Below are 22,311 nucleotides of genomic sequence, written 5' to 3'. Positions count from 1 at the left end.
CTGTGGGTGCGATGTTGAGGGCGTCGTCACTAGAGGCTTATCATCTCCGTTTGCCATTGACAGCATTGTCCATAGTGTAGCAACAACCCCTCACGACCTCGCTATGCACACCCACCGTTCCATTGCGCTTCACGAATATACTTTGATCTGGAGCACTCACTGTGTCGTTCAGACAGTATATATAGCCCTTTCGGGTCGGTTCTACCAATTGCATAACGCAAAGCACCAACGACACTAGACAGCACAGCACACTGAAGTACCACACGATTACTAATAGAACATGAGCCCATCGAACACATCCATATCACAGGACTCCTCTAACCCTGCTCCTATGAATCAGTCAACCAGCCCTGCTCTCGCCTCTGACGTAACACCTCAGGATTACGCGCCTGGAAAGCAGTTTCCAACCCCGGATCACTGCCTGAGTGATTCTGGGAAGAACGTTCCTCCGCTCTCTCGCTCTACTGAGGATAAGAAGGGGAAAGAGACTCCTGAATCGTCGCAAGAGAGCGGCATTAGATTTACGGACAAGGCGTTTTGGCATCCAGGAAGGAGAGGTTTGTGAGTGGGGGGTTAGAGGGTGAGAAGGAGAGGAGCTTGATCAGAAGAACTTCAATAACGTAAATAATAATGTTCATTCAGTATGCTCGCTATGACGCACCATGCAATGCACCCAACTCCAGTATGTATGTCAACGCTCACCCATATACAGTGTAATCTATCCAACAATTACTGACATGCGAAAGTATCACTCACGACGTAACAACATAGCGTCTCCAACCCTCGCCCTCGCGCCAGATCAAACATCTCCCTAACTAAACTCACCACCTCAGCGAGCAATCGCTCCTCTTCCTCGCGCCATCCCTCCTCGTCACAATCTCGGTGACATTCACGCTCAGCCCAACAACCGGAGCCGCACCCCTCCGCTCGCGCACGCTACGTCTCTTCGCGCCACCCACAGGAACAGGATCCGTAGGCGCCATACGATGCGTACACTGTGCGCTCTGGCCCGGCTTAAACAAGTTATTTCCCTGCCCGGCATCGATGGCCTCGCTGATAAGCGTGTAATACTGGTGGGAAATCTTCTCGTAATCGGGCTCTATAGCGGCAAAGCCTCCAGGGAAGTTCTCGTTGAAGACAGCGACGACGGTGTTCTGCGCGACATCTTCGACTGCGTTGGTAGAAGCGTAGGTGTCTGGGACCTTGGCGTCTTGATTGTAGTTGTCCCACCAGCGGTCGGAGGCGGAGAGTGTGTTGTCTGCGTAGGCGCCGGAGAGGTCGAGGGAGTGGCCTGTTTCGTGGACGATGACGGGCATCATGTCGTCTTGGGGGTTGACGAAGGTGACGGTGCCATCGAACTCGAAGGCCCAGCCGGCGTCGGCGGGGACGTCGACGACGTGTCGGATCCATTGGCGCATTTGGACGGGGAGCTTGCCGAATTGGCGGGCCATAGAGTCGATGGTTATGGGGGATTGCTTGTGGTGGCAGAAGACCCAGGGGTCGCCGCACTTTTGCTCTGTCAGTACACTTTTCTTTACAATCTGGAACGGCTACTTACGTCGTCGTAGTGGACATTGAAGATATCAAAGTCAGCAGCGTTGTACTTGACGGTGTCGTAGATTTGGCCGGTGGCAACCTTGTTGCAGTCATCAGGAATCGTACCCGCGGCTTGAAGATCATAGTTGAAATTGGTCTCAGGCAGGTTGTCGATAAGACCCTGTTTGAGATAGTCGAGGTTGTCGTGAAGAGGGGGTTTGTCTAGCTTTGCTCCAGTGTCGTGCTGTGCTGAAACGAAAGTCGCAGCAGCAAGCGTAGTAGCAAATGTCTTCAAGAAAACCATGATGGGATCTAGCAGGCGTCTCAAAGAGATCTCAATCAACACCAACAAAAAGAAATTGGCAATGAAGCTGGGAAGATTAGGACAGAAGCTGAAGAAGTGAATTGCATTTCAAACATCGCCGCATTGTCCGCCTTCTATACTTCCAGGCTCACGGCGTGCAAAGAGTGAGATGCCTAGCCTGCGGCGAAGACGAGGCCCAAGCACTGGCTGGCTGTAATTGTGACTTCCGAATAATAGGTCAAACTAGGCATCTGGGCTATGCTGGGGCGTCGTTGCTCGCATAGCAAAGGTTCGCATCTCGGAACTAGCATCTTGACCTTCGGACTCTGGGGCGTTTGAAACGCCTGGGGCGAAACATCCATGCAAATCGCTTCAAGTACTTTCACGGTCTCAGTTGAAAGCTGCGTTGCAACAAAATGAGCAGTATCTTGTTCGTTTCAGGCTGTGATAGAAATGATAATGTATCTGCATGAAATCAACGAGTGCTACAGAGGTTACTTAGATTGGAGTACTTTTCAGTCTAGTTACCACGCGAAAGAATCAGCGCTAAGCTTCCAAACACCAATACGAGGTCCGAACCTAAGCAATGCGCTTTCAGACGTCATATCGATAGTCGAACTACAGCTCGGCGATTTGAAAGGCCCGACATCTGAAGTAAGCTCGCAAAGATTGACCAGAACAGTGCGGAGAGATCCTGCGGATGTCGCATTACAGTCCTCTCCCGGAATAAGCTTGACGCCTGATTCTTAACTGCGAATCCGCCAATCCTAGGCGACTGATGCATTCTGGGGTTGTTATAACGGTTAGCTCTGAACAGAGAGGGCTACCTGCCGCTAGCCCTGCATTGTGGAGTTTGTGATATTGGCGCAGCCCACTCGCTTAACGTGTCTTTGGCAGGCAATGCATGTCGTCACGCAATACGAAGGCATACGCGGGTTTACTTACACTATTCTCTAGATGGGCGGCGAAGCATACGTAAATGGTTGGGGAAGACGCCAGGTCTCTAGGCACAGCTAGTCTTGTGTTGCAGGATGAAGTGGGGCGGGGCGGATGTTTGCTAAGCCCGCCCGCCTAACCAGGCATCAGATTCCTAGCTGAGGAGCAATCGCGGCTGAAACCACGTGTGACCGTTGAGAAATCAACCAATCAATCAACCTGGATTTCACTGCCCTAAGTATGCCTCAGCTTCGATCTCGATCCTCAAGATCTTGTACAATGCCTTCACTTGTACAATAGTGTTAAGTGGACCGTGGTTTGGGAACCGCCCCTTCAGATTTCGAACAAGTTACTCAACGTAGTTGTCCATATGTTCAGTGATGTACATGCGCAACTCGAGAACCCGATCTACCATAATCCGGTGCCTCCGGCCTGCTTCAAAGCATGCTCAACGTTGTCGAAGGCCTAGTCTATTTCGTCACTAAGATCTTTTGGATATTCTTCAGTGAGCCTATCCCAGCCGCCTGCAATTATTAGTGAGTATGAACCAAAAGAGCTCAGACAGCTTATCTTGGCCAGATATCTTAATTCGATCCCCAATTCGCACAGCTTGACTGTAGTTGAGGTTCTTCTTGTTGCGCTCGCCAAAGCCTTCGTAATCGAAGTATTTCAAGTTGGACATTATGAACGACTGAAGGCTTTGCGCTGAACTCTGGTACCGGTGTGTAAGGCCCTTACCAGGTACATTGAAAGATGCAGCATGACCAAGCTTTGGGCTTTATATAATGTTCAGGACGCCCTACGAATGAAATATTTGGTCGTTCGGATGTAGGCCGTTCGGATGTAGGTACCACCGGCACCTCGTGATACTCGGATGTTCCCGGCAACTCACGTTACGCAACGCCGACGCCGACGCAGGGTGCAGAGGAGACTGCATCTGACTGACTACAGCTACAATTACCGCGTTAACCGGGTACAATGGTTCCTAGTGACAAGCGCACCGGGGATGCAACCGGTCACGGTGGGACATGGTGAAGCATACAGTGACCACGTGGCACAACGAGCACCATGACAGGCACAGTTACGGGCGTAGTGGGCACGATGGTAGGTACGGGAAGGTTTTCAACAACCGATAGTCGACAAGGAACTAGATCACGGCTCAGACCAATTACTGATAAGCACAGTACTCGACGTATCAGTCCCAAACGTGAAGTAAATTCCTAAAAGAACTTCAAGATTTTGATTACACCAAAGCACTGAATGCAGCCCTCCCACCGTTTTAAAGACAAGCGACAAAAACTACGTTAAACCGATACGTAATGAGGCAATCACAGCAATTCAAAGGGTGACAGAGGAGACAGTCTCTTAGAAACGTATCTTGAGCGAAAGTAGAGAAGGACGGAACGAAGAGACTTAAGAGAGTATACAGCCAACTTCATACGGAGGAGGCATGGGAAGTATACTAGACAACAAGGAACCATAAAGCCAGGATAATCAGGAAGGTACTTCAGGATAATTACAGGGAACAAGTAGAGACAGCGGCTGAGTTATCGGAAGGCTATAGAAGATAGCCAAACGGGCAAGGACCAGAGAGAGACAGTCAGCAAGAGCTATACTGGCGATATAACACCCTAAGACTTTACGTGGCATCACGGAACTGAGCAATAAAGCGGACTTGTTCAAGAACACCTTCTTCCCCATCCCACTGGAAGCGAAGTTCGCAGAGGTACAAGATGCGGAGTATAGCAGCCAGATCAAATTACCACTAATAACAAAGAGAAGATAGAGGACGCCTTCCGCGCAGCATCCTCGATTCCGATATGCGATTTATGGGTAGCCTCAAACCATGTTTGCGACGTGAATGTGCGGGGAAATGCCGAAGACGGATGACGTCTTACCCCTCAATTTCCCCAGGATCTTCAGGTTGAGAAACATGGGAGCTCTGGTTTAGCGCAAGTTCTCGCCAATGCCATTGGCCTGGAGCAAGGTACTCCTCACCGACTATGAAGTACCTGCGCCGGGTGCTCCTCATCGGAATATACAGGGGTGGAGAACGTATCCACCTGCGCACATAAAGCCCAAGTTATCATCTTAAACATTTCGCGAGCTTGAGCCACTCTATTCGCAGCTTACCAAGTGAGCTTATTACAAGACATCCACAATGAGGAGTATTCCCACCTTCATCTTTGCATTCTGTTTGCAAGGTATTACCCATGCACAGGATCTGCAACCTTCTGGAGCAACTGCGCCAGTTGCTCAGTTGTGTGGCGGCTCTAGTGATATTGTCTGCGTGCAAAGATATGTATGTAGAACATACTAAAGCTCGCTGAGTGCTCACTGTACAACAGGGCTCAGTTTTGCCTTATCACTTCTTCCGAAATGTCTCATCAAATTCAGGGATTTTAGACTTCAGGAACACATCGGTCCCGTCTGACCCTTCTTTTCAACTCCTCTCTGATGCGAACTTTGTGGTCTTCGATCAACAGCGAGGCTTGCAGTACCTCGGATCGCCGACCTATGATTTCGTTTTCAAGGTATCCGAAGCGGTTCACGAGGCACCGGTCTACGTGCCGACACAAAGAAAGCTGTACATTTCCCAGCTAGCACCTCCAGCCGGATACCTGCCTCAGCTAGTCGTAGATCTGAATCCTAGTGTCCCAACGCTGTCGGAGTATCTTCCAGACCCGCCGATATATGCACCCAACGGAGGCACATCTTACGGCAATGGCACAAAAATCTTGTTCGCAGCCAGCGGCGGCAACAACAGTATCGGAAATCCACCAACAGAGCAACGGGTCTCTCTTCGTGTGCTCGACCCGACCACAAATAAGTCCACAGTCCTCTTAAACAATTACTTCGGGTCATATTTCAACTGTATCGACGATGTTGTTGTCCACCCTACTGCTGGATACATCTATTTTACGGATCCTTATTATAGGTGAGTACAACCTGCCATTTCACTACTGGACTGACTGTGCACGAAGTTTGTATAATGCCCTTACAGACACTGCTCCACAGCTTCCCACAGCATCGTATCGCTTCAACCCCGTCACTGGTGCAACATTCCTGATCGATGACACCCTTATCCAGCCTAACGGAATCGCACTCAATCCAGCTGCCGACACATTGTACATCTCCGATACTGGCGCAGTCCAGGGTCTCGTTGATCCAAATGCTACTGCACAGGAACGCGCAACAACCTACAATGTCACACGTCCAGCAACTATATACGCCTTCGATGTGACACATAACGGCACGAGAGTGTCTAATAAGCGTAGCTTCTACCTAAGTGATAGTTGGGTACCGGACGGACTGAAGGTCAGCAGAGAAGGTCTAGTTCTTACTGGGGCGGGCACTGGTGTGGATGTGATTGATGATGTCGGACAGTTGTTGTTCAGGATCCAAACGAACTACACGGTCCAGAACTTTGCCTTTGTAGGCGACGACCTTAGAGAATTATGGCTTATGGGTAATGGCGGAATTAGTAGAGTCAAAGGATTGAACATCCAAGGACAAAAGCTTACATAGTGTAGTATGAATATACTCTTCATGCGCACTCGAGTGGGATGTCCTGAATATTTGGCGTTCCTTACACCGCAATCCCAAATGGCAACAACACATTTTGTCTATGCCTCCATGAGGCCATAGGCAACAGCGTTGTCAGTGCAACTCCACTATACATCTAAAGAGGTCACATTCTGCAACCAAGTTTATAAAGTATGTATGTGCTCGGGCTAACGCATATGGCGTTGGGTCAAGGGCAAAAGTTTGATCATAAAAGATTTTTGTATTGCTTGTCCTGGATTAGCACACTGTACCCAAATTTCTGATTGAGGGCTGTAGCAATTGGGGGCTTACCCATTTGTTTATCCACGCTTGCAGATCAGGTTCGCGTTCGCGTAAGACACTATGGGTTGACCTCCGCTCATTACGACTGTCGCGCGCCGAACTTTCGCCACAGCAGTAGCGATACACGATAGGAGAGGTTCGAGAGAGCGAACGGCGCGTCGCAGCAGCAAGCGCCTGCGGGCAGCGCGCTGTCACCTGACTAGGGTCTGCCGCAGCCAATCAGGCGAATCCTGCATTTCCTTCTTCACCATCAACCCCCCACCACACACATAAGCAAAACCGATGACGACTGCGGTATCTGTGGGCACTCTTCCCTCGGGATTCGTACTGCAAGTAATTACAGCATGTCCACCAAAGGATCGCGATGCGTTGGCACCTACAGTAGCCAAACTCGAAAAGAAGATCTTCCCATCGAGCGAGGCCTTCGACTACAGTGTTGAGCTGAAGAAGAAGAACATCGGTCTTATCCTGGCCTCAAGAGAAGGGAACCAGGAGCTTGTGGGTTACCTCGTGTTCCAAAGACAAAAAGGTCTGGCCTGGCTACACAAGCTGGCCGTCATTGAGCAAGAGAGGGGCAAAGGTATCGCCAGGTGTCTCGTAAATTCTCTTTGCCAGCAAATGAAGAAGGGGGGCTGTCGAACTATCGTCTTGTGGGTCGAAGAGGCTCGCAACCCGGCCAGAGCTCTGTATGCGTCTTGTGGGTTCGAGCAAATTGAGCGGCTCGCAGACTACTACGGTCCAGGGCGAACAGCGCTCAAAATGGAGTTGGCCATGGTAGAAAACTGAAGCATCCGCCGCACCCGGGCTAACTGGGCCGCCGCCTCGAACAAGTACGGCCGAAAGCAATGAGGGTATCGTAGGGCTGGCACTGACACTGTCGGCTCGAAGCGGTTAACCTAGTGCTTCGCATTCCTTCGCATTCGCTTATGGACCTGTCGCGCGACTAGGTCGGTTAAGGATGCATCTGACCGGCAGAACCATAAACCGTTACTGGACGTCTTGCAGCATTTTTCCTGATGGCTTACAGTAGAAATATGAGGGGTGCTCTTCGTATTCGAAGGCTCATCAGCCTTGGAGCTTCGTCGAAAGAAGCTGACCTACAACATTGCCATATTGCACTACACGATGGATGAAAGAAGCCGCACCGAGAAACAAGCAACACAAGAACTGCCTACTGCAGCTCCCCCGCAACCCGCTGTAACGACGCAAACACGAAGTCCTACGATAAAGCTTCCACCAGACACACCACAAGTTGAAGATGAGCCACCATCCACCTTTAAGCAGCCGGAAGCGCATATCCCCAATTGGAGGCTCATCTCTCTTTATGTCAGGTAGAGACGTACCCAAATTCAGGATGACATCAACTAACCATCCATAGCATATGTTTTGGCCTGTTCCTTGCTTTCCTGGACACATCAATCGTCGCGACTGCCCTATATACAATCGGAGTAGAGTTTCAATCGCTCTCCAAGATCAACTGGGTTGCGTTGGCTTATACGCTGGCCTATTTGGGATGCACTGCCATCTTCGCCTCCTTATCCGATGTGTTCGGTCGCCGCAACACCTACATCGCTGCTTCAACACTATTCATTGCCTTCTCCCTCGGGTGCGGTTGGGCTAAGGATCTCAACCAGCTTATTGCGTTCCGTGCGCTACAAGGCGTAGGCGGAAGCGGCCTGTACAGCATTGGATTCGTCATTCTAGCGGAGATTAGCAGCGTAAAGATGCTACGATTGATCGGCGCCCTTGCAGGGGGGGTTATCGCTATGAGTGGAGTCCTGGGTCCCGTCCTCGGTGGGATTATTACCAACTACACCACATGGCGCTGTAAGCAATGTCGGGGTACAAATTGGGTGTTCATGCGGGGCGATCGTCTAAGACTCCAGGCCTTACACCTCTATAAGTCTGAAATCTTCTGACATCGGTAGCCGGGCAGAACACCTACTTCACCCACTTCTCTGATTTTTGAACATTACACTGACTTTGTACCCCCACCTTTAGGGATATTCTGGATAAACGCACCTATAGGCATATTGCCAATTATCCTATTCGCTCTTGCGTGGCCGAACCAGAAGCAACTGCCTCCAGCAGAGCGCCGCCCGTTTCGCCAGATGGATTTCTTGGGCTTCTTTTTACTGATCGCAGCAAGTGTACCCTTCGTGTTCGCTTTCCAAGAAGCCGGTATCCACGTTGTCTCAAATGCAAATGTATGGAAAACCGCTATTTTTGTAGCGCCACTTATTGTGGGCATCATCTGCTGGATTGCTCTCTTTGGGTGGGAGTACATTATCTCGGTTCGCTGGTCAGCCTCTATCAACGCCTTCCTCCCAATACGACTTGCGAAAAGGAGGGTGTACATGTCCGCTGTCGCTGCAACTATGTTGTCAGGCTTCCCTTACTTTGTGGTCATCTACTCACTACCAACTCACTTTCAGGTCGTCAATGACCATAGTGCACTTGCGTCGGGAATCGCGCTTCTCCCTTTGCTTGGTTCCTCGGCCATTGGCTCGACCATTGCCGGTGCTGTCTCCAGCAAGAAGAACAACACCTTTCCGGTTATGATCACAGGCGCAGTGCTGATGGTCATTGGAACTGCCACTCTGTCCACGCTCGGCATTGAAACACAGGCGAAAGCTTATGGTCTGCAAGTCTTCGTCGGACTCGGGTTTGGCTTGACTATTGCCACATCCAGCATGATAGCTGGTACGGAAAGCGAGATTAGAGATAATGGTATGATCCTTCCTGTGTCTGAGAAAGATAGTACTGACTGGTGTAGCTGTCGCTCAAGGCATCATGGCGCAGGTGCGGGTATTTGGTGGCAGTATTGGTATTGCTGCTTCGACTGCTATACTTGGCGTTAAACAACGCCAAAGACTTCTGGAAACCGGATTACTCGCCCCATCGCAGTTGCAGTCACTGCGGGAGGCTATGCCGAGTCTCACAGCAGACGACGTCCATGCTGTGAAGCAGGCATACACAGATGCTTTCGATGATACTCTCATCGTTTGCTCGATAGTATCAGGGGTCTGTCTACTCGTGACTTTTGGATGTTGGCGGAAAAATCCGCTCAGTTTAGCGGAACGGAGAGAGCAGCAGGTCAGGAACGAGATCATAAGACGAAGGGCATTAGCACAGCTAAAGTCAGCACCGGAGCCTGTGGGAAAAGAGACAACAGACGGAGCGATCGTATAAACCCCTCTGGACCATACTTTGTATCTGTCACGTTAATAACATTGGCATCTTTTGCTATTCATCTTCACGCGTCCGCGTTGATGTGCGAAGTCCATAAACAGCCCTTGCTGTTTTCAGTAGCTTGGTCATTCAAGCATTGCCTCACCACGGCAACCGCGATTTTCTGTCGAAGTTGGAAGCTCTCTTCACCGTCGTCGTTGTAACGCTCGGTCCGTGCTCTTGTCTTTGCAAACGCCCACCATCACATAGAGTCGTTCGTTGTACCTTTCGTCCAAACACACTTTCCTTCCACAGCCCGCTGCCTCAGGTTATCCCATAGCTAGAAGAAGGCCGCAAGCACAAGAGACAGGTTCGGTAAGTTCTTAACGACACATGACTCCAATGCGACCTAGGACTAATCCTGTGTTCCAGAAAATAGCGGACCCAGCCCTCCTGCACACCGTTCTCGGTGAGCGACTGGGTGTCGATGGACGCGACCAAGTCTACCGAATTCATAATTTCGACAGTCGTGTCCACTTGGATTTCCTCCGTCTTCCTCAAGCGGTTCTCCCATTTTATATCCAGCACTTTGACCTCATACCGTTTCCGCCAGACCTTCTCACGATCGACAAGCTTAATCTGGTCTTGAATCAATTCGTTGGTGACGACCCGCTTCTGGCTATGTGCGAGCTGAACCAGGAGAAGATGGGTGGCCTCCCCGTGTTTTGTCGTAAGTAACGTTCCTCGATTTGGGACTTTTTCTGACAAGGTGATGCAGAGCTTTTCTGTGATGTGCGACACCCTCTTCTTCGGCAGAACTTGGTGGCCGGTTTAGGATCCCTCCAGAAGCCGCAAGCTGCAAAAACAGTCGAGTCACCATCAACTCCCTACCGACATAGCCAATTTCCGGCTAGCCTGATATTTCCGTCACGAAAGCAGGACACGAGAAGGATCCGTATCAGAGTACCAACGCCAGAGCATCTTGGACCGCCCACAGGCAGCATGACCCGGGGCGAACTTCTCCGCAACAATCCGCCACCCACCGCCATCGATAGAGGTGGGCGCCGTCGCGGGGTGATGAATCCCTCCTCCTATGGAGCACCCTATTCCAGGAATATGGGACTCTGCTATTACGTCTTCTCCACTTCCAAGGCATGTCCAATGGGCGAAAGATGTCCGAACAGACATCATTGGTTCAGCCTGGCCGAGGTTCGCTGGCTTCGCCCGATTGCAAGAAGGTTTTTGTGGGAGGAGATGAGGCGTTATTGGGCACTGCCGGGGCCTCCGGTACTGAAGACTAGGTTTGTGGAGGAGAACGAAGATTAAGGTGTAGAGGATGCTTTGGCAACGCCGGGTGCTGTACGTTCCACATCAGCATTGCTGGAGTTGCATAACATTCAGATTTGGAATGGATGTATGCATCGATCATGGGGCTCGTCGTAAAGGCATGTATACGGGGCCCTCAAGTGTAAGACTCTACACTAACTCTTGATTCGTAAATCGTCTTGTAGGCTATGATCTAAACATCTAGCTCGCTTGAATGATTTAGATAGGAAAAAAGGGGATCCGTAAATGTTTACTAGCATACTGATAATTTTGCACTGTGACATGCGTCGCCGTTATATAAAGTCTGACCTGTGAGCAGTTCCATAAAGGGTATTTACAATGCATTGAGAAAGAAATGACGAACGCAGAGCCTCCTCCGGTGTCGTGACCTCTATCGAAAGGGTCACTAGGACTAACTGTGTTCCAGTCATGAGTCGTCGCCCAGCCCTCCTACTTTCCACCCTGATTGAAATTCATACTGTAACCGCCAGTCGCCTCATCCTTCGTGAACTGAAAATTATCCGTACTCATTCCAAAAGGCTTCAATATCCCGTTCCCCAACTGCTTCAGCTTCCCCATCATGTCCGCTAGCTCTGTATTCTTCGCCTCGTCCAGCTTCGGCGGTAACTCTCTCAGCGCTGCCTGCATCGCTCTCTGATCCAGGCTTGAAAGCTGATGGGGAGGCTTCGACAACACTTGGTAGTCCTCCAGTGCGCCCTGTAACGATGACCACCCACCTACTTGCTGTCTTGCCTTCGCGCGCCGAAGCAAAGCCTTGGTGCGAAGCTTGTGAACGTCGTTTATGGACCTTCCCGTCCGTGCGAGCGCCGCGATGCGGACTTCTGTCGCGTCGTCGATTTCCTCGACTTTGCCCTCTCCACCATTGACCCCACTATCATCCTTACCCGATGTGCTTACAGGTGGGTCGAGAGTATCCAGCGCGTCGAGCGCGTGCGTCGCGGATTCTACAGCTTGCTTCCACTCTTCGAGCTTGAGGTGGCATGCGGCGATGTTGGAGCGGAGGACGGCGATATCGTATTCGAGGTAGGTGGGGCAGACGGCGAGGGCTTTTTCATAGCCTTGGATCGCCGAGTTGTAGTCGCCGGATGCGAAACCTTTATTTGCATTTGCCTTTTCTGTATTTGATTCTTCGAGAAGCGACTTTTCTTCTTCTGGGGGAAATATCTCGGGGACCGTAGGGTCGAGAGGAGTGGGAGCTGTAGAAGGCACAGGAGGGGAAGGCACCATTGTGTGGGAAGTTGTTTGGTGTAGCAGAGGTCAAGTTATCGATTTTGTGAAGCTTAAAGGATTTGTATGGCGATCTGTTGTCGCGTTTCTGCTTCGCTGTGACGTCGCCCGCCGCTAAACTGCAAGGAAAGCTAGTGCTCGGTGGTGGGGCACAGCGTTCACCGATGGTTACCCCAACTTTTCTTCCCCAGGCAATTGAGACCCTGAATCATACCAGATCAAAGCCTCTTCTTCATACTCGTCCAACGCAGTCCACCAAGATGGCCTCCAATAAGTATGTATATGCTCTCCGAATACAGGACCAAATACTAATGTTGAGATTCAGCAGCCCACCCCCACCAATTCGCGCCGCGCTCTTTGACATGGACGGCCTCCTCATCGATTCCGAGGACCTCTACACCCAAGTCACCAACACCCTCCTAGCACGCTACAACCGGCCCTCCCTCCCATGGTCCGTAAAAGCCCAACTTCAAGGCCGTCCCGGCGCCCAAGCCTACGAGATCTTCCGCGCCTGGGCCCAGCTCCCCATACCAGTTGAGCAATTCCACAAAGAGCAACAAGAACTGCAAAAGGAGCTGTTCCCTAAGACAAATTGGTTGCCGGGTGTGGTGGAGCTGTTGGAGGGGTTGCAGAAGAGGGGGGTTCACATGGCGCTTGCGACGAGCAGTCATAAGTTTACATATGACCTGAAGACAGGGCATTTGAAAAGCGTATTTGATAAGTACTTCAAGGATGAGCACAAGATTTTGGGTGATGATAAGAGGATACCGCCCGGCAGAGGAAAGCCAGCACCGGACATTTATCTGCTTGCACTGTCTGTGTTGAACAAAACACTCGAGGAGCAGGGAGAGAAGGCCTTGCAGCCGGAGGAGTGTTTGGTGTTTGAGGACAGTGTGCCGGGTGTCGAGTCAGGAAGGCGAGCAGGCTGCCAGGTCGTCTGGTGTCCGCATGTGGGACTGCTGAACGAATATAAGGGTAAGGAAAAGGAGGTTCTGGCGGGCCTGACTGGGGAGCACAAGGAGGATGAAGAAGAGCAGTTGCGACATACGGAGGTGGAAGTCAAGGAAGGCAAGCGGAGAGTAGGCCTACCCGGAGAAGTCGACGACGGCTTTGGGAGGTTGCATAATACACTGGAGAATTTCCCGTACGGTTCGTACGGGATCAAGGCGCCAGCTGCATGATAGAAGAGGCTCTCGCTTCAGAATTGCACCTGCACGGGCAACCATAGACTTTAGATCCTAAACTGCCTTAATGAGGTTATGCATCATCAACCGTATGACAACTCTAAGGATTGAATTCAATCGCTCTATCGCCTCAAAACACCATCCATGCCTGACTCCATTGAGATTATGCGATGTAGCACCCGCCCAACAGCCTAGCTCTGCAAAGCTTGTAGACGATTCCTCATTTGTCTCAGCATCTCCTCGTTGTCCTCCTCTTCCTCCTCTGCCGCGACCGGCGCAGCAGGGAGCGCTTGTTCGGTGGCCTTGCTTGGCGGTAGCCTGTCCTTCAATATTTCCGAAAGAATCTTGTCCACCTCACCCTCGGCCTCTTCATCTTCGTCCTCCATCAACGCGGTATCGTCGAGAGTGTCTCCCACCATCTCCTCGACGATGCCAGCCTTCATGAGCTCAGATGAGAGCTCCCGCATGGTCCCCGTCAGTTCCGGTAACCGCACAAGCGTATTCACATCCTTCATTATGCCCGTCGAGGCGCGTATGCTACCCTCAATCTTGCGCACGGAAAAGGCCTCGTTGACCTGCATTTGCACCGAGTTAAGCTGCGCTTTGCTGGTTTGTAGTCGGCTGCTTTGCTTCCGTACGCGCACAAGTTCGCGTGCAAAGGTTCGGACGTCTTGATTCGCCTGCTTAGCCATAGACGGGTTCTTTTGGGCGCGCTTCGAGGACTGGAGGATGAAATTCTTCGTCTTTGCCTCGGTTTGCTTGAGCTGCATGATGTCTCGATCGAGTTTGCGCACATTTTGCCGGACGAGCGCATTGCATTTGCGCCTCTGCGATGCGATTAGGCTGGTGCGAGAGAACGGCCGTATGGGCTGGTACTGACCTGCTCCTCCGGGGTCGGCTTCCAGAGGAGACCGCGGATGGTCTCCATGATGGTCTTCCCAAGCCGTTGCCAGCTAGTTCCTCGAGCTGTCGGTGTCTATTTGGTATGTACCGCAAGGGGGCTTGAAGGTCCAAGCTGATACTGGATACGGTCGTGGTCGTTGGAGTCTAGGTGCTCAGGCAGCGGGGTATTAAGGAGGGCAAAGTTGGTCGATAGATATTCAGAAGACTCGTGAGGGCTGAGACTACGGTTAGAGTGGGTGCGCGATGCTTCACGCGTGAGTGTACAAGTGGTGCCTCGGTGTGCTTGGGTATCGCTCACAGCGGTTCGGCGATGATGTGGTCCAAGCTCAGTGACGTTAGCGGGGCAGGCAGGTTGCAACCCGCCCGCCAGAGGCCACCAGCGACACGTTGAATATTGATCCCCATCACCGCCCATAGTCACGAAAACTCTCCAATTGAGACAAGCTTGCGAGTTTGCTTACCAGCTGCACAAATATACGAGTTTGTAATTGCATAAAGCAATCATTAGCTGCGGGGCTGAGTTTCTACACAGCTTCCATTACTTTCCACCAGCCTCGCCCGCGCTAGTCCACTACCTGCAGCACCTGCGCATTTCTTCTTCCTTCACCCAACGTCGACCGCCTACATCAAACGACTTTCACGACCCGTTGACGACACTACTTCTACGCTTGTAATAACCCAATCGCTAGTCTCTAGTACATACTTCGCGCCTCGATATGTCTACCGTCACCCCCGAAGGTAAGCTGCAGCCTTCCCAAACACCATCTTGTTCCACGCATGCACTTGCTGCCTACGCCTGCATGCGATACGGCGCCTATTGCGACTCGATATCTGCGGACACAAATCCTTCAGGGACATGAGATTTCGAGCTCGCGTGTCGCGCATGCACTCACCGCTGCCGCTGTCGTGGAATTTGATGTTGCGAGTGATCCTATAGCTGAGCTCCCCTAACATGTACCAGTCACCTGGGCGCAGCGCTCATCAAGCTCCGAGCCCGAGAAGAACTACATCTTCCTCACCATTGTTGCCACCGACGTTCCCGAGTCAGACAAGCAACTTGACCTACAACCTACCAAACTCACCTTCAAGGGTACCTCAACGTCCAAGAAGGTCACATACGCTCTTGAACTTGAGTTCTTCGCCGAGATCGATCCCAAGGAGTCCAAGATCCACCACACAGGTCGCGACATCGAGCTTGTGCTGCGCAAGAAGGAGCTCAAGGAGGAGTTCTGGCCCAGGTTGCTCAAGGACAACAAGAAGATGCACTTCTTGAAGACCAACTTCGATAAGGTACGCATGGCAAACCACTCATAGCATGGGCATCGTACAGTGTGACGAGAGCATTTTACTGACTTCGTGCAGTGGGTCGACGAGGACGAGCAGGACGAGGCTCCCGATGATGAGGACTACATGTCGAAGATGAACCCCATGGGCGCCGGCGGTGAGGGTGGATTCGGCGGCATCGACTTCAGCAAGCTCGGCGCTGCTCAGGCCGCAGGAGGTCTTCCCGGCATGGAGGGCCTTGAGGGTGAGGGCGAGAGCAGCGATGACGAGGAGGAGGACGATGACATGCCTGCGCTGGAGAGCGACGACAAGCCCGAGGCCTCCAGCAGCAGCAGCAAGAAGATTGAGGAAGTTTCGTAGACGATACAATTTGGTATGGGAGTTAAGATGACGACTTGGTGGGATAGCGATTGCGAACGGCTTGCGAATTGGTAAGCGGGCTGCGACTAAGACTTCGCAGTACTAGAATTTAGTTCTGCAAGCTTGTCGCATTGGAGGCTGTGCTTGCCTTTTCGCGAATTGGCATGCTATGTTCGTGTATGAGCAAAGTAAATGACCCGAAATGCATCTCCATGTTCAATCTCCTCATCCATAAAGCGAATAGCTAAAGTCGATCCGTATATGCATTCCAATTGCCAACCATCTTTCAACCTCTACCTTTCAGCTGTCTCCAAATTCAACCTATTAGCCATCGTTTAACTTGCCTTTTGACTTCTTTTTTTACTTACCTTTCAATCATCCCCAACCTAACCCTTTAGCTACCTTCCAACTGTTACCTTTCCATCATATTCTAACCTAGTATTTCCACTTCACGTTCCAACTGGACTTCAACTTATGTAAGTTAACCCCTACAAGTTTACCTTTGCATCGTGACCTCTTTCAATCAAACCCTATATCTCAAACTCCGCCTGCCGACCATCTTCACTTGCGCATCAGATATAAGCCCTGTCAGCATGCCAATATACGGCGAATTCGTTCTCCCAACATCAACCCAATTCATGCAGAAATGTGCATCCCAGGGAGAGTAGTGAAATTTAAAATGTTTCGGTTGATCTGGCATTTGAATTAGTATTGACGCGACGATCAATGGGAACAGCCAAATTTTCGCGGCGCATACTCCTCATGCTGTTGTGTATCGTTCAGTTTTGACGCAATGAGCTACCTTTGCAGCGTTAGGATGATATCCATGCCCTAAGATTACAGTACTAGGCCAATTGCTTTGGGGTGCATTGCACATTTTGGGGTAACTCAGGAAGCCGGATATTCTTCTTCGGTGCAGTGTATTCATTTCGGTTGCATTTGATGACCTGTCCCACGAAGTGCTACGGGATGGGATATCAAATGTGATGTGAGATGAATGGTTCAGAGTGTGAGTATATGCTTATGAAGACGGAAGCAGGATATTTTTATTTATGTTGAACAGGTGAGACGGGGTTGCAAAACAGAGCCCATTTGCTAAGGAGTTCCTTGGCTGGTGCGGGCGATGGCTTAGGTGGTAAGAGGATGGTGGTAAGCTGATGATTTTGAAGTGAAAGTAACCGAGAGGTTTTCTGAGACGCGGACGCTTTTGTCTGTGAAAAAACCAACTTGAAAATGATTGCTGGGGTCAAGGGCGTCACGACGAGCTGTGCGGATTCTTGAGACAGATTTAACTAGGTAATATCGACTCATAAATCTGCTGCCCTACCCGATCATCCAGAGCCGGGATCCACATGCACGACTTCAGGACATACTGCAAGTCCTTCCATGATCCTACGTTGCATCTCTCCATGCATCTTCTAAGACTTTCACCCAGCCATGCTTCTTCAGCGACGCTGTATAAGGAAATAGCACCCACCATCAGCAACCACAGCGTGATCTGCGTCGGCGCCCTTTGGCTATCAATGGCTCTGAGATGTATTCGGTACCACTGTGATAAGGGTTGGCTGGGAAGCCTAATCTGCTGTCCCTGCAGGAAGATGTGTTGCGTGAAGACTAAGAGACCCAGTCGTAACGTCTCGTCGCATGACCCGTTCGTGAAGACCATGCGGAGGAGGCGGTACATGATCGAGGTCATGGAATCGTATATCAGGGAGGGGTGGAACTGTCTTCGTGTCTGCGTGGCAAGGTTGACCAAAAGGCAGAACTTCCTTGTGACACGCCATACCTCGGCCAGGTTGGGGTTTAGGGCGTTGAGGAAGTCGGGACACTCGGTGGAGTCGAAGCTCGAGAGCACCTGGTCTGGGAAATCGGGCAGCTTTGAGCCCGCTCGACAACAGAAGACGGGTTCATTTGCTGTGAACAATGCAATGCTCATGTCACATCTGTGGAAGTTAGCATTGGATCTTTGCTCAGTGGATGTTTGCGCACCTCAAGATCTCCATCAGAAGCCCCGGATTAGTATCGAATGCTTTCAGCCCGCCTCTCAAATCCGTCATCTTCCCCAGGCCCCGTATGTGCTGCTTGGCTGTATTGGCGTCCCCATGGAAAAGCGCAGCAGTAGCCAAATCCAAGACGGCGCCGATCGTAGCATCTGAGATCTTTGCCTCGTCGTCAAGTCCACCCATTCTTTCACGGAGAAGAGTGAGACCCTTCTGGAGATGCAGCGTTGCGACTTGATTGACTTCGCTCTCTGGCTGATGGCGCAAAACCCTATCGATGAATGTTTGTGTCGCAAAGGCGTCGATGTAGATGGCTACGGAATCCCGTTCGCCTGGATGTAGCCATGGTTTTTTCTCAGCTTGGAACCCAATCTCAACCAGTAGGGGGAAAAGAATCTGTAAAGCTACGCTTGATACTGTGTGTTGAGTCAGTGTCGCGTGACCACCAGAACCGAGAGCGTTGCAAACCTTGTTCCATCTCAAGAAAGAGCCGAGGTTCCACGTCCTCAGGAAAGCCAATGAAATACAAACGTGCACCGACACGCTCTGGCGGTGGAGATGAATACGACTTCATTATATCTTGTATTTCGGCCTGCGATCTCCGGGCAGGACCTGCAGGACTTGCAACTTCCAAGATCGGAGGCGATTGTCTTTTGGCTCGTTTTGCATTCTTTCCACGCATGACATGGCTTCGGATGAGTTTTCGAGTAGCATGATCCACTTGGCTCGGGTTCGATGATACGATAAATGGCATATTCCTTTGTGGACCAGGGGATGGCTGTGTTGACTTGCTCATATCCAACGCTTGACATAGCAGTGTGGTTCGCTCAAGACAAATGTACAAGTCTGAGGCCGTTTTGGAATAAAGAAGGTGGGTCTAGGGGTAGCGACGCTGTGAAAGACATACGCGTCAATCGCCGGGCGCAGTTGTCACTGCCTCATCGAATATTCGACTCCATGTCTTGGACGGATTGTCAAGCTTCCTTCGAAATGGCTGAGAGGCGGAATCGTGGGGTCTAGGGAAGGAGCGAGGGGGCGGTAAGCTGGCCCTAATAGGCATAGTGCTCAAGCGTGGTCCTTGCTCCCGGGGAATTCCGGTGATATCGGTATTTTGGAAACGATCACCTCGCCCAGTGTAAAGTATGTTGCGAAGGGAAGAGTCTCCGGCCCTCGTTATTCAACGGGCTGCATCGTGCGTGCATGGGAGCGGCAGCGTGCTGACGCGCTAGTCCTTTCTGCGGAGTTACATCACTGGTCGCACGCGAGTTCTCGAGTCTCCCCACCATTCACCGCTTTGGCAGAATTTCTGCGACCCCAAATTCACGACTCCACGCGACGGCAGAAACATGGGGAGGCGGCCGAACCAGCTGATTCTGGAGTTCTTTGAGCGTGGCCCCAAACTCGAAGATGCAAGCAATCGCTACCAGCACACGTGCAAGTCGTGCGGCGAAAAGGTGAGACCAACAATCGGTGTAGCCCACCGCATTTTCATTTTCCCCACGCCGCAGCACCGATTGACTGGCCTACCAGTTCCCAAAAGGCCGTATAGATAGCCTCACGAACCACCTCGTCAAGAAATGTCCCGCCCTTCCTCTCCGCGACCGGCAGCGCGCCCTGCTGCAAATCCACGAGCTGCCCGACCTCCCCGCTCTCACCCAGCCCACGACAAGCCCGATGCACGCCGGCCAAGCGATGAACCTGCCCTTCGCCCCCTCGAAACAGGGACTGTCGGCACTGGAGACGCTTGCTGAGGTCTCGCGACAGCATCTGAACCTGTCTGGCAAACGTGTGGCTCCGAAGCAGCGCCAGGACCCGCCCGCTCAGCAGCAGCAGCCACAGCGGCACCAGGCGCAACAGCATGTGCAGCAGCAGCATCCACACTCGCACGTCGGAAACATACATGACCATCACCAGGGGCTCTTCGAGGAATACTTGGTACACGATGACCGCCCGGAGAGCGATCTGGGCGCGCTGTCTCAAGGCATGGACATGCCGAATGCGCCTGCACTGCCGTCGATATACCAGTTCAACGGACCTTTGCACCACTCGCCGACAAGCTCGCCGCATATGGGTGGTGTTTCCATGTCTTGCTCAGCACCCATGGCCCAGTCTATGGTTCCATCGCTCGTCATGGCTGCGTCGGCCGCAAACGAATTACTTCCGCTGAATTCTGGCCTCACGCTGGAGCCAGAGCTCAACATGAATATGACCAACCATGGCATGTCTGTCTTTCCGCTTCAATCCCGACAATGGCACAACTCAATTGATCCTCTGCTGCCAGAAGAGGCAGATGCCAAGCAGCATGTTATCATGGATGAGAATACTGCAAAAGCCCCTTCTCATCCGCGCCCAATAGCACCGAACAGCACCCAGACGCACTTTGGGACTGATTTTAGCGTGAACCACAAATCTGTGAAGCCGAAGGTGCGAGGTCGTTTCACCGATACAAGGCGAAAAGAGGTTCAAGAGGTGCGGAAACGGGGCGCTTGTATTCGATGCCGCATGCTGAAGAAGCCTTGCTCAGGAGACAATCCGTGCAACACCTGTCAAAACGTTGAGAGCGCACGGCTTTGGAAGCAGCCCTGCATACGGACGCGAATAGCGGATGAGTTCAACGTGTACTCTGCTGGCCTGCATGCGGTGCTGTCCTTCCATGCAGTCAGTCAAGCAAAGGGTCAAATACGGCTTCATCAAATACCTGGTCGGATCGAAGCGACTCACTACCCAGACTCTGGCATCGTCGCGACTTTCACACCGCTGAAGTGTCTTACACCGACGGACATCGATCCTGCCATTCTCGCCGCGGTCACGGCCTCCCAGCTGGAGATCATCGACACAGAAGACGACATCAGCGGGAAGCTTGACCTATACGTAAAGCAGATCGTGCCCTCATTCTTTGAGTCGGAAGACTCTGCTTTCATGAAGTCCACGATAAATACAGCTTGTAGTATCAACTCGACAAACCAAGACGGTCTCCTCACAAAGGTACTGGAACTGTGGAATCTCACGCGGATACTCAATTCTCCGTCTCTGCATTGGCACTTCTTCTCGAACCCCTCACTCGCCCCCACGATGGCTCCACCTACTATTACGTCCTCAGACTTGGAGACTATCAACCGGACACCCATCTCAAAAGTCCACAACCAACTGTCTTATAATCTTATCAAATCACAACTCATGGGCGCTACAGAGAAACGTGCAGCATGTCTAGCCCGAATCGTCATGAACGACCTCGAGCGCCGCCTCCTTCAGCGGCAGCAGGCCAATCCGTTCGAGACCTTCCTAGTCGCCGTGGTGCTGCTAGCATGTGTAGAGCGCATGTGCTGGCTGTTCCGCACTTGGGAAGATCAGCATGAGCTCCTTTCAACAAATCATTTCCACCTGAATGCGCCCTCCACAGACGACACCCTGCAGTCCTCACCTCCAGACGACATCGACACTTCCCACCGTAATCCCAGGTGGCCGCTCGACAAGCCTCCCGCGTATTATTCGCAACAAGGCGAGCGCTTCAGCGACATCTTATTGATGTTACTGAAAATGCGGGGCGTGCCACCGAGGCCTGAAGCTAGGCCTACAGACGGTGTGTTGACTATCTATGGGGTCGGCGGAGACGATAAGGTGCGCGAGTGGTACGAAAGTATCGATATCACGAGCGAGTTACTCGCTGAGAGGCGGGATGCGCGTTTTGAAGGCGTGGATCCGAAGGAGTGGGAGTTGAAGTATGTGGGGAAGATTATCTCAGGGTTGTAAAGGAAGCGAGCTGCTCTTCATGAATGCTAAGAACGAGATGATATTCACTTTATAGATACGGTCACAAAGCGGTGGCTCTTTATCGAGAGGTTTTGCTGAGGTAGGAAGGTCTGCAGACCGACTGAATTGGGCGGTGTCCTGATCTTACGAGCTATGAGCGGATGATACCCACACCGGAATGGACATATGTTTCTATGCCAATATCATTTTCATCCATTGTTGCAAAGCGCCCTCTACACGGTGATCAACATATGTTATAGCGAACATCCTCAGGAAGGAGAAAATGGCCGCTTTTGAGATCGCCGTCACGAATCCATAAATCGACTCAACTTGCAATACCATCACTAGGCTAGTGTTTATCCGTTCTGTCTCACGTTCAATTTCTCTAGCTCCTATTCTTATGTGACGTGCGAACTGCTCGTTCTATCACCGAACAGACCGTCCTGACGTGACTTGCTGC

The 22,311-nt window shown here is 51.5% G+C and overlaps 10 protein-coding genes across 10 annotated transcripts; 6 read left to right on the top strand and 4 right to left on the bottom strand.

The window, feature by feature from the left end:
- Positions 1-821: 821 nt before the first annotated feature.
- N0V89_006198 (uncharacterized protein) lies at positions 822-1,840 on the bottom strand (the record flags this gene model as incomplete). Its single annotated transcript, XM_056214968.1, has 2 exons — positions 822-1,508; positions 1,559-1,840. 2 exons carry the CDS (start codon positions 1,838-1,840, stop codon positions 822-824), a joined length of 969 nt encoding a protein of 322 aa, XP_056072235.1.
- A 3,097-nt stretch (positions 1,841-4,937) lies between these two features.
- On the top strand, positions 4,938-6,304 carry N0V89_006197 (uncharacterized protein; the record flags this gene model as incomplete). Its single annotated transcript, XM_056214967.1, has 3 exons — positions 4,938-5,078; positions 5,125-5,714; positions 5,761-6,304. The coding sequence occupies 3 exons, from the start codon at positions 4,938-4,940 to the stop codon at positions 6,302-6,304; spliced, it is 1,275 nt and encodes a 424-aa protein (XP_056072234.1).
- A 603-nt stretch (positions 6,305-6,907) lies between these two features.
- N0V89_006196 (uncharacterized protein) lies at positions 6,908-7,411 on the top strand (the record flags this gene model as incomplete). The annotated part of the gene is made up of 1 exon (XM_056214966.1): positions 6,908-7,411. The coding sequence occupies one exon, from the start codon at positions 6,908-6,910 to the stop codon at positions 7,409-7,411; it is 504 nt and encodes a 167-aa protein (XP_056072233.1).
- A 339-nt stretch (positions 7,412-7,750) lies between these two features.
- N0V89_006195 (uncharacterized protein) lies at positions 7,751-10,534 on the top strand (the record flags this gene model as incomplete). Its single annotated transcript, XM_056214965.1, has 6 exons — positions 7,751-7,956; positions 8,004-8,452; positions 8,627-9,355; positions 9,402-9,440; positions 10,137-10,171; positions 10,229-10,534. 6 exons carry the CDS (start codon positions 7,751-7,753, stop codon positions 10,532-10,534), a joined length of 1,764 nt encoding a protein of 587 aa, XP_056072232.1.
- Positions 10,535-11,572: 1,038 nt separating this feature from the next.
- On the bottom strand, positions 11,573-12,370 carry N0V89_006194 (uncharacterized protein; the record flags this gene model as incomplete). Its single annotated transcript, XM_056214964.1, has 1 exon — positions 11,573-12,370. The coding sequence occupies one exon, from the start codon at positions 12,368-12,370 to the stop codon at positions 11,573-11,575; it is 798 nt and encodes a 265-aa protein (XP_056072231.1).
- Positions 12,371-12,732: 362 nt separating this feature from the next.
- On the top strand, positions 12,733-13,551 carry N0V89_006193 (uncharacterized protein; the record flags this gene model as incomplete). The annotated part of the gene is made up of 1 exon (XM_056214963.1): positions 12,733-13,551. One exon carries the CDS (start codon positions 12,733-12,735, stop codon positions 13,549-13,551), a length of 819 nt encoding a protein of 272 aa, XP_056072230.1.
- A 194-nt stretch (positions 13,552-13,745) lies between these two features.
- On the bottom strand, positions 13,746-14,482 carry VPS24 (Vacuolar protein-sorting-associated protein 24; the record flags this gene model as incomplete). The annotated part of the gene is made up of 2 exons (XM_056214962.1): positions 13,746-14,381; positions 14,435-14,482. 2 exons carry the CDS (start codon positions 14,480-14,482, stop codon positions 13,746-13,748), a joined length of 684 nt encoding a protein of 227 aa, XP_056072229.1.
- Positions 14,483-15,173: 691 nt separating this feature from the next.
- wos2 (p23 chaperone protein wos2) lies at positions 15,174-16,101 on the top strand (the record flags this gene model as incomplete). The annotated part of the gene is made up of 3 exons (XM_056214961.1): positions 15,174-15,195; positions 15,419-15,747; positions 15,820-16,101. 3 exons carry the CDS (start codon positions 15,174-15,176, stop codon positions 16,099-16,101), a joined length of 633 nt encoding a protein of 210 aa, XP_056072228.1.
- A 1,288-nt stretch (positions 16,102-17,389) lies between these two features.
- On the bottom strand, positions 17,390-18,675 carry N0V89_006190 (uncharacterized protein; the record flags this gene model as incomplete). The annotated part of the gene is made up of 3 exons (XM_056214960.1): positions 17,390-18,044; positions 18,091-18,517; positions 18,570-18,675. 3 exons carry the CDS (start codon positions 18,673-18,675, stop codon positions 17,390-17,392), a joined length of 1,188 nt encoding a protein of 395 aa, XP_056072227.1.
- Positions 18,676-19,447: 772 nt separating this feature from the next.
- N0V89_006189 (uncharacterized protein) lies at positions 19,448-21,851 on the top strand (the record flags this gene model as incomplete). The annotated part of the gene is made up of 2 exons (XM_056214959.1): positions 19,448-19,555; positions 19,632-21,851. The coding sequence occupies 2 exons, from the start codon at positions 19,448-19,450 to the stop codon at positions 21,849-21,851; spliced, it is 2,328 nt and encodes a 775-aa protein (XP_056072226.1).
- Positions 21,852-22,311: the final 460 nt, after the last annotated feature.

This window comes from Didymosphaeria variabile, assembly GCF_027946475.1.
Source record: "Didymosphaeria variabile strain IMI 356815 chromosome Unknown scaffold_4, whole genome shotgun sequence".
Lineage (NCBI taxonomy): Eukaryota > Fungi > Ascomycota > Dothideomycetes > Pleosporales > Didymosphaeriaceae > Didymosphaeria > Didymosphaeria variabile.
The sequence above is the reverse complement of the archived record's forward strand: the minus strand, read 5'-3'. Positions and strand labels throughout refer to the sequence as shown.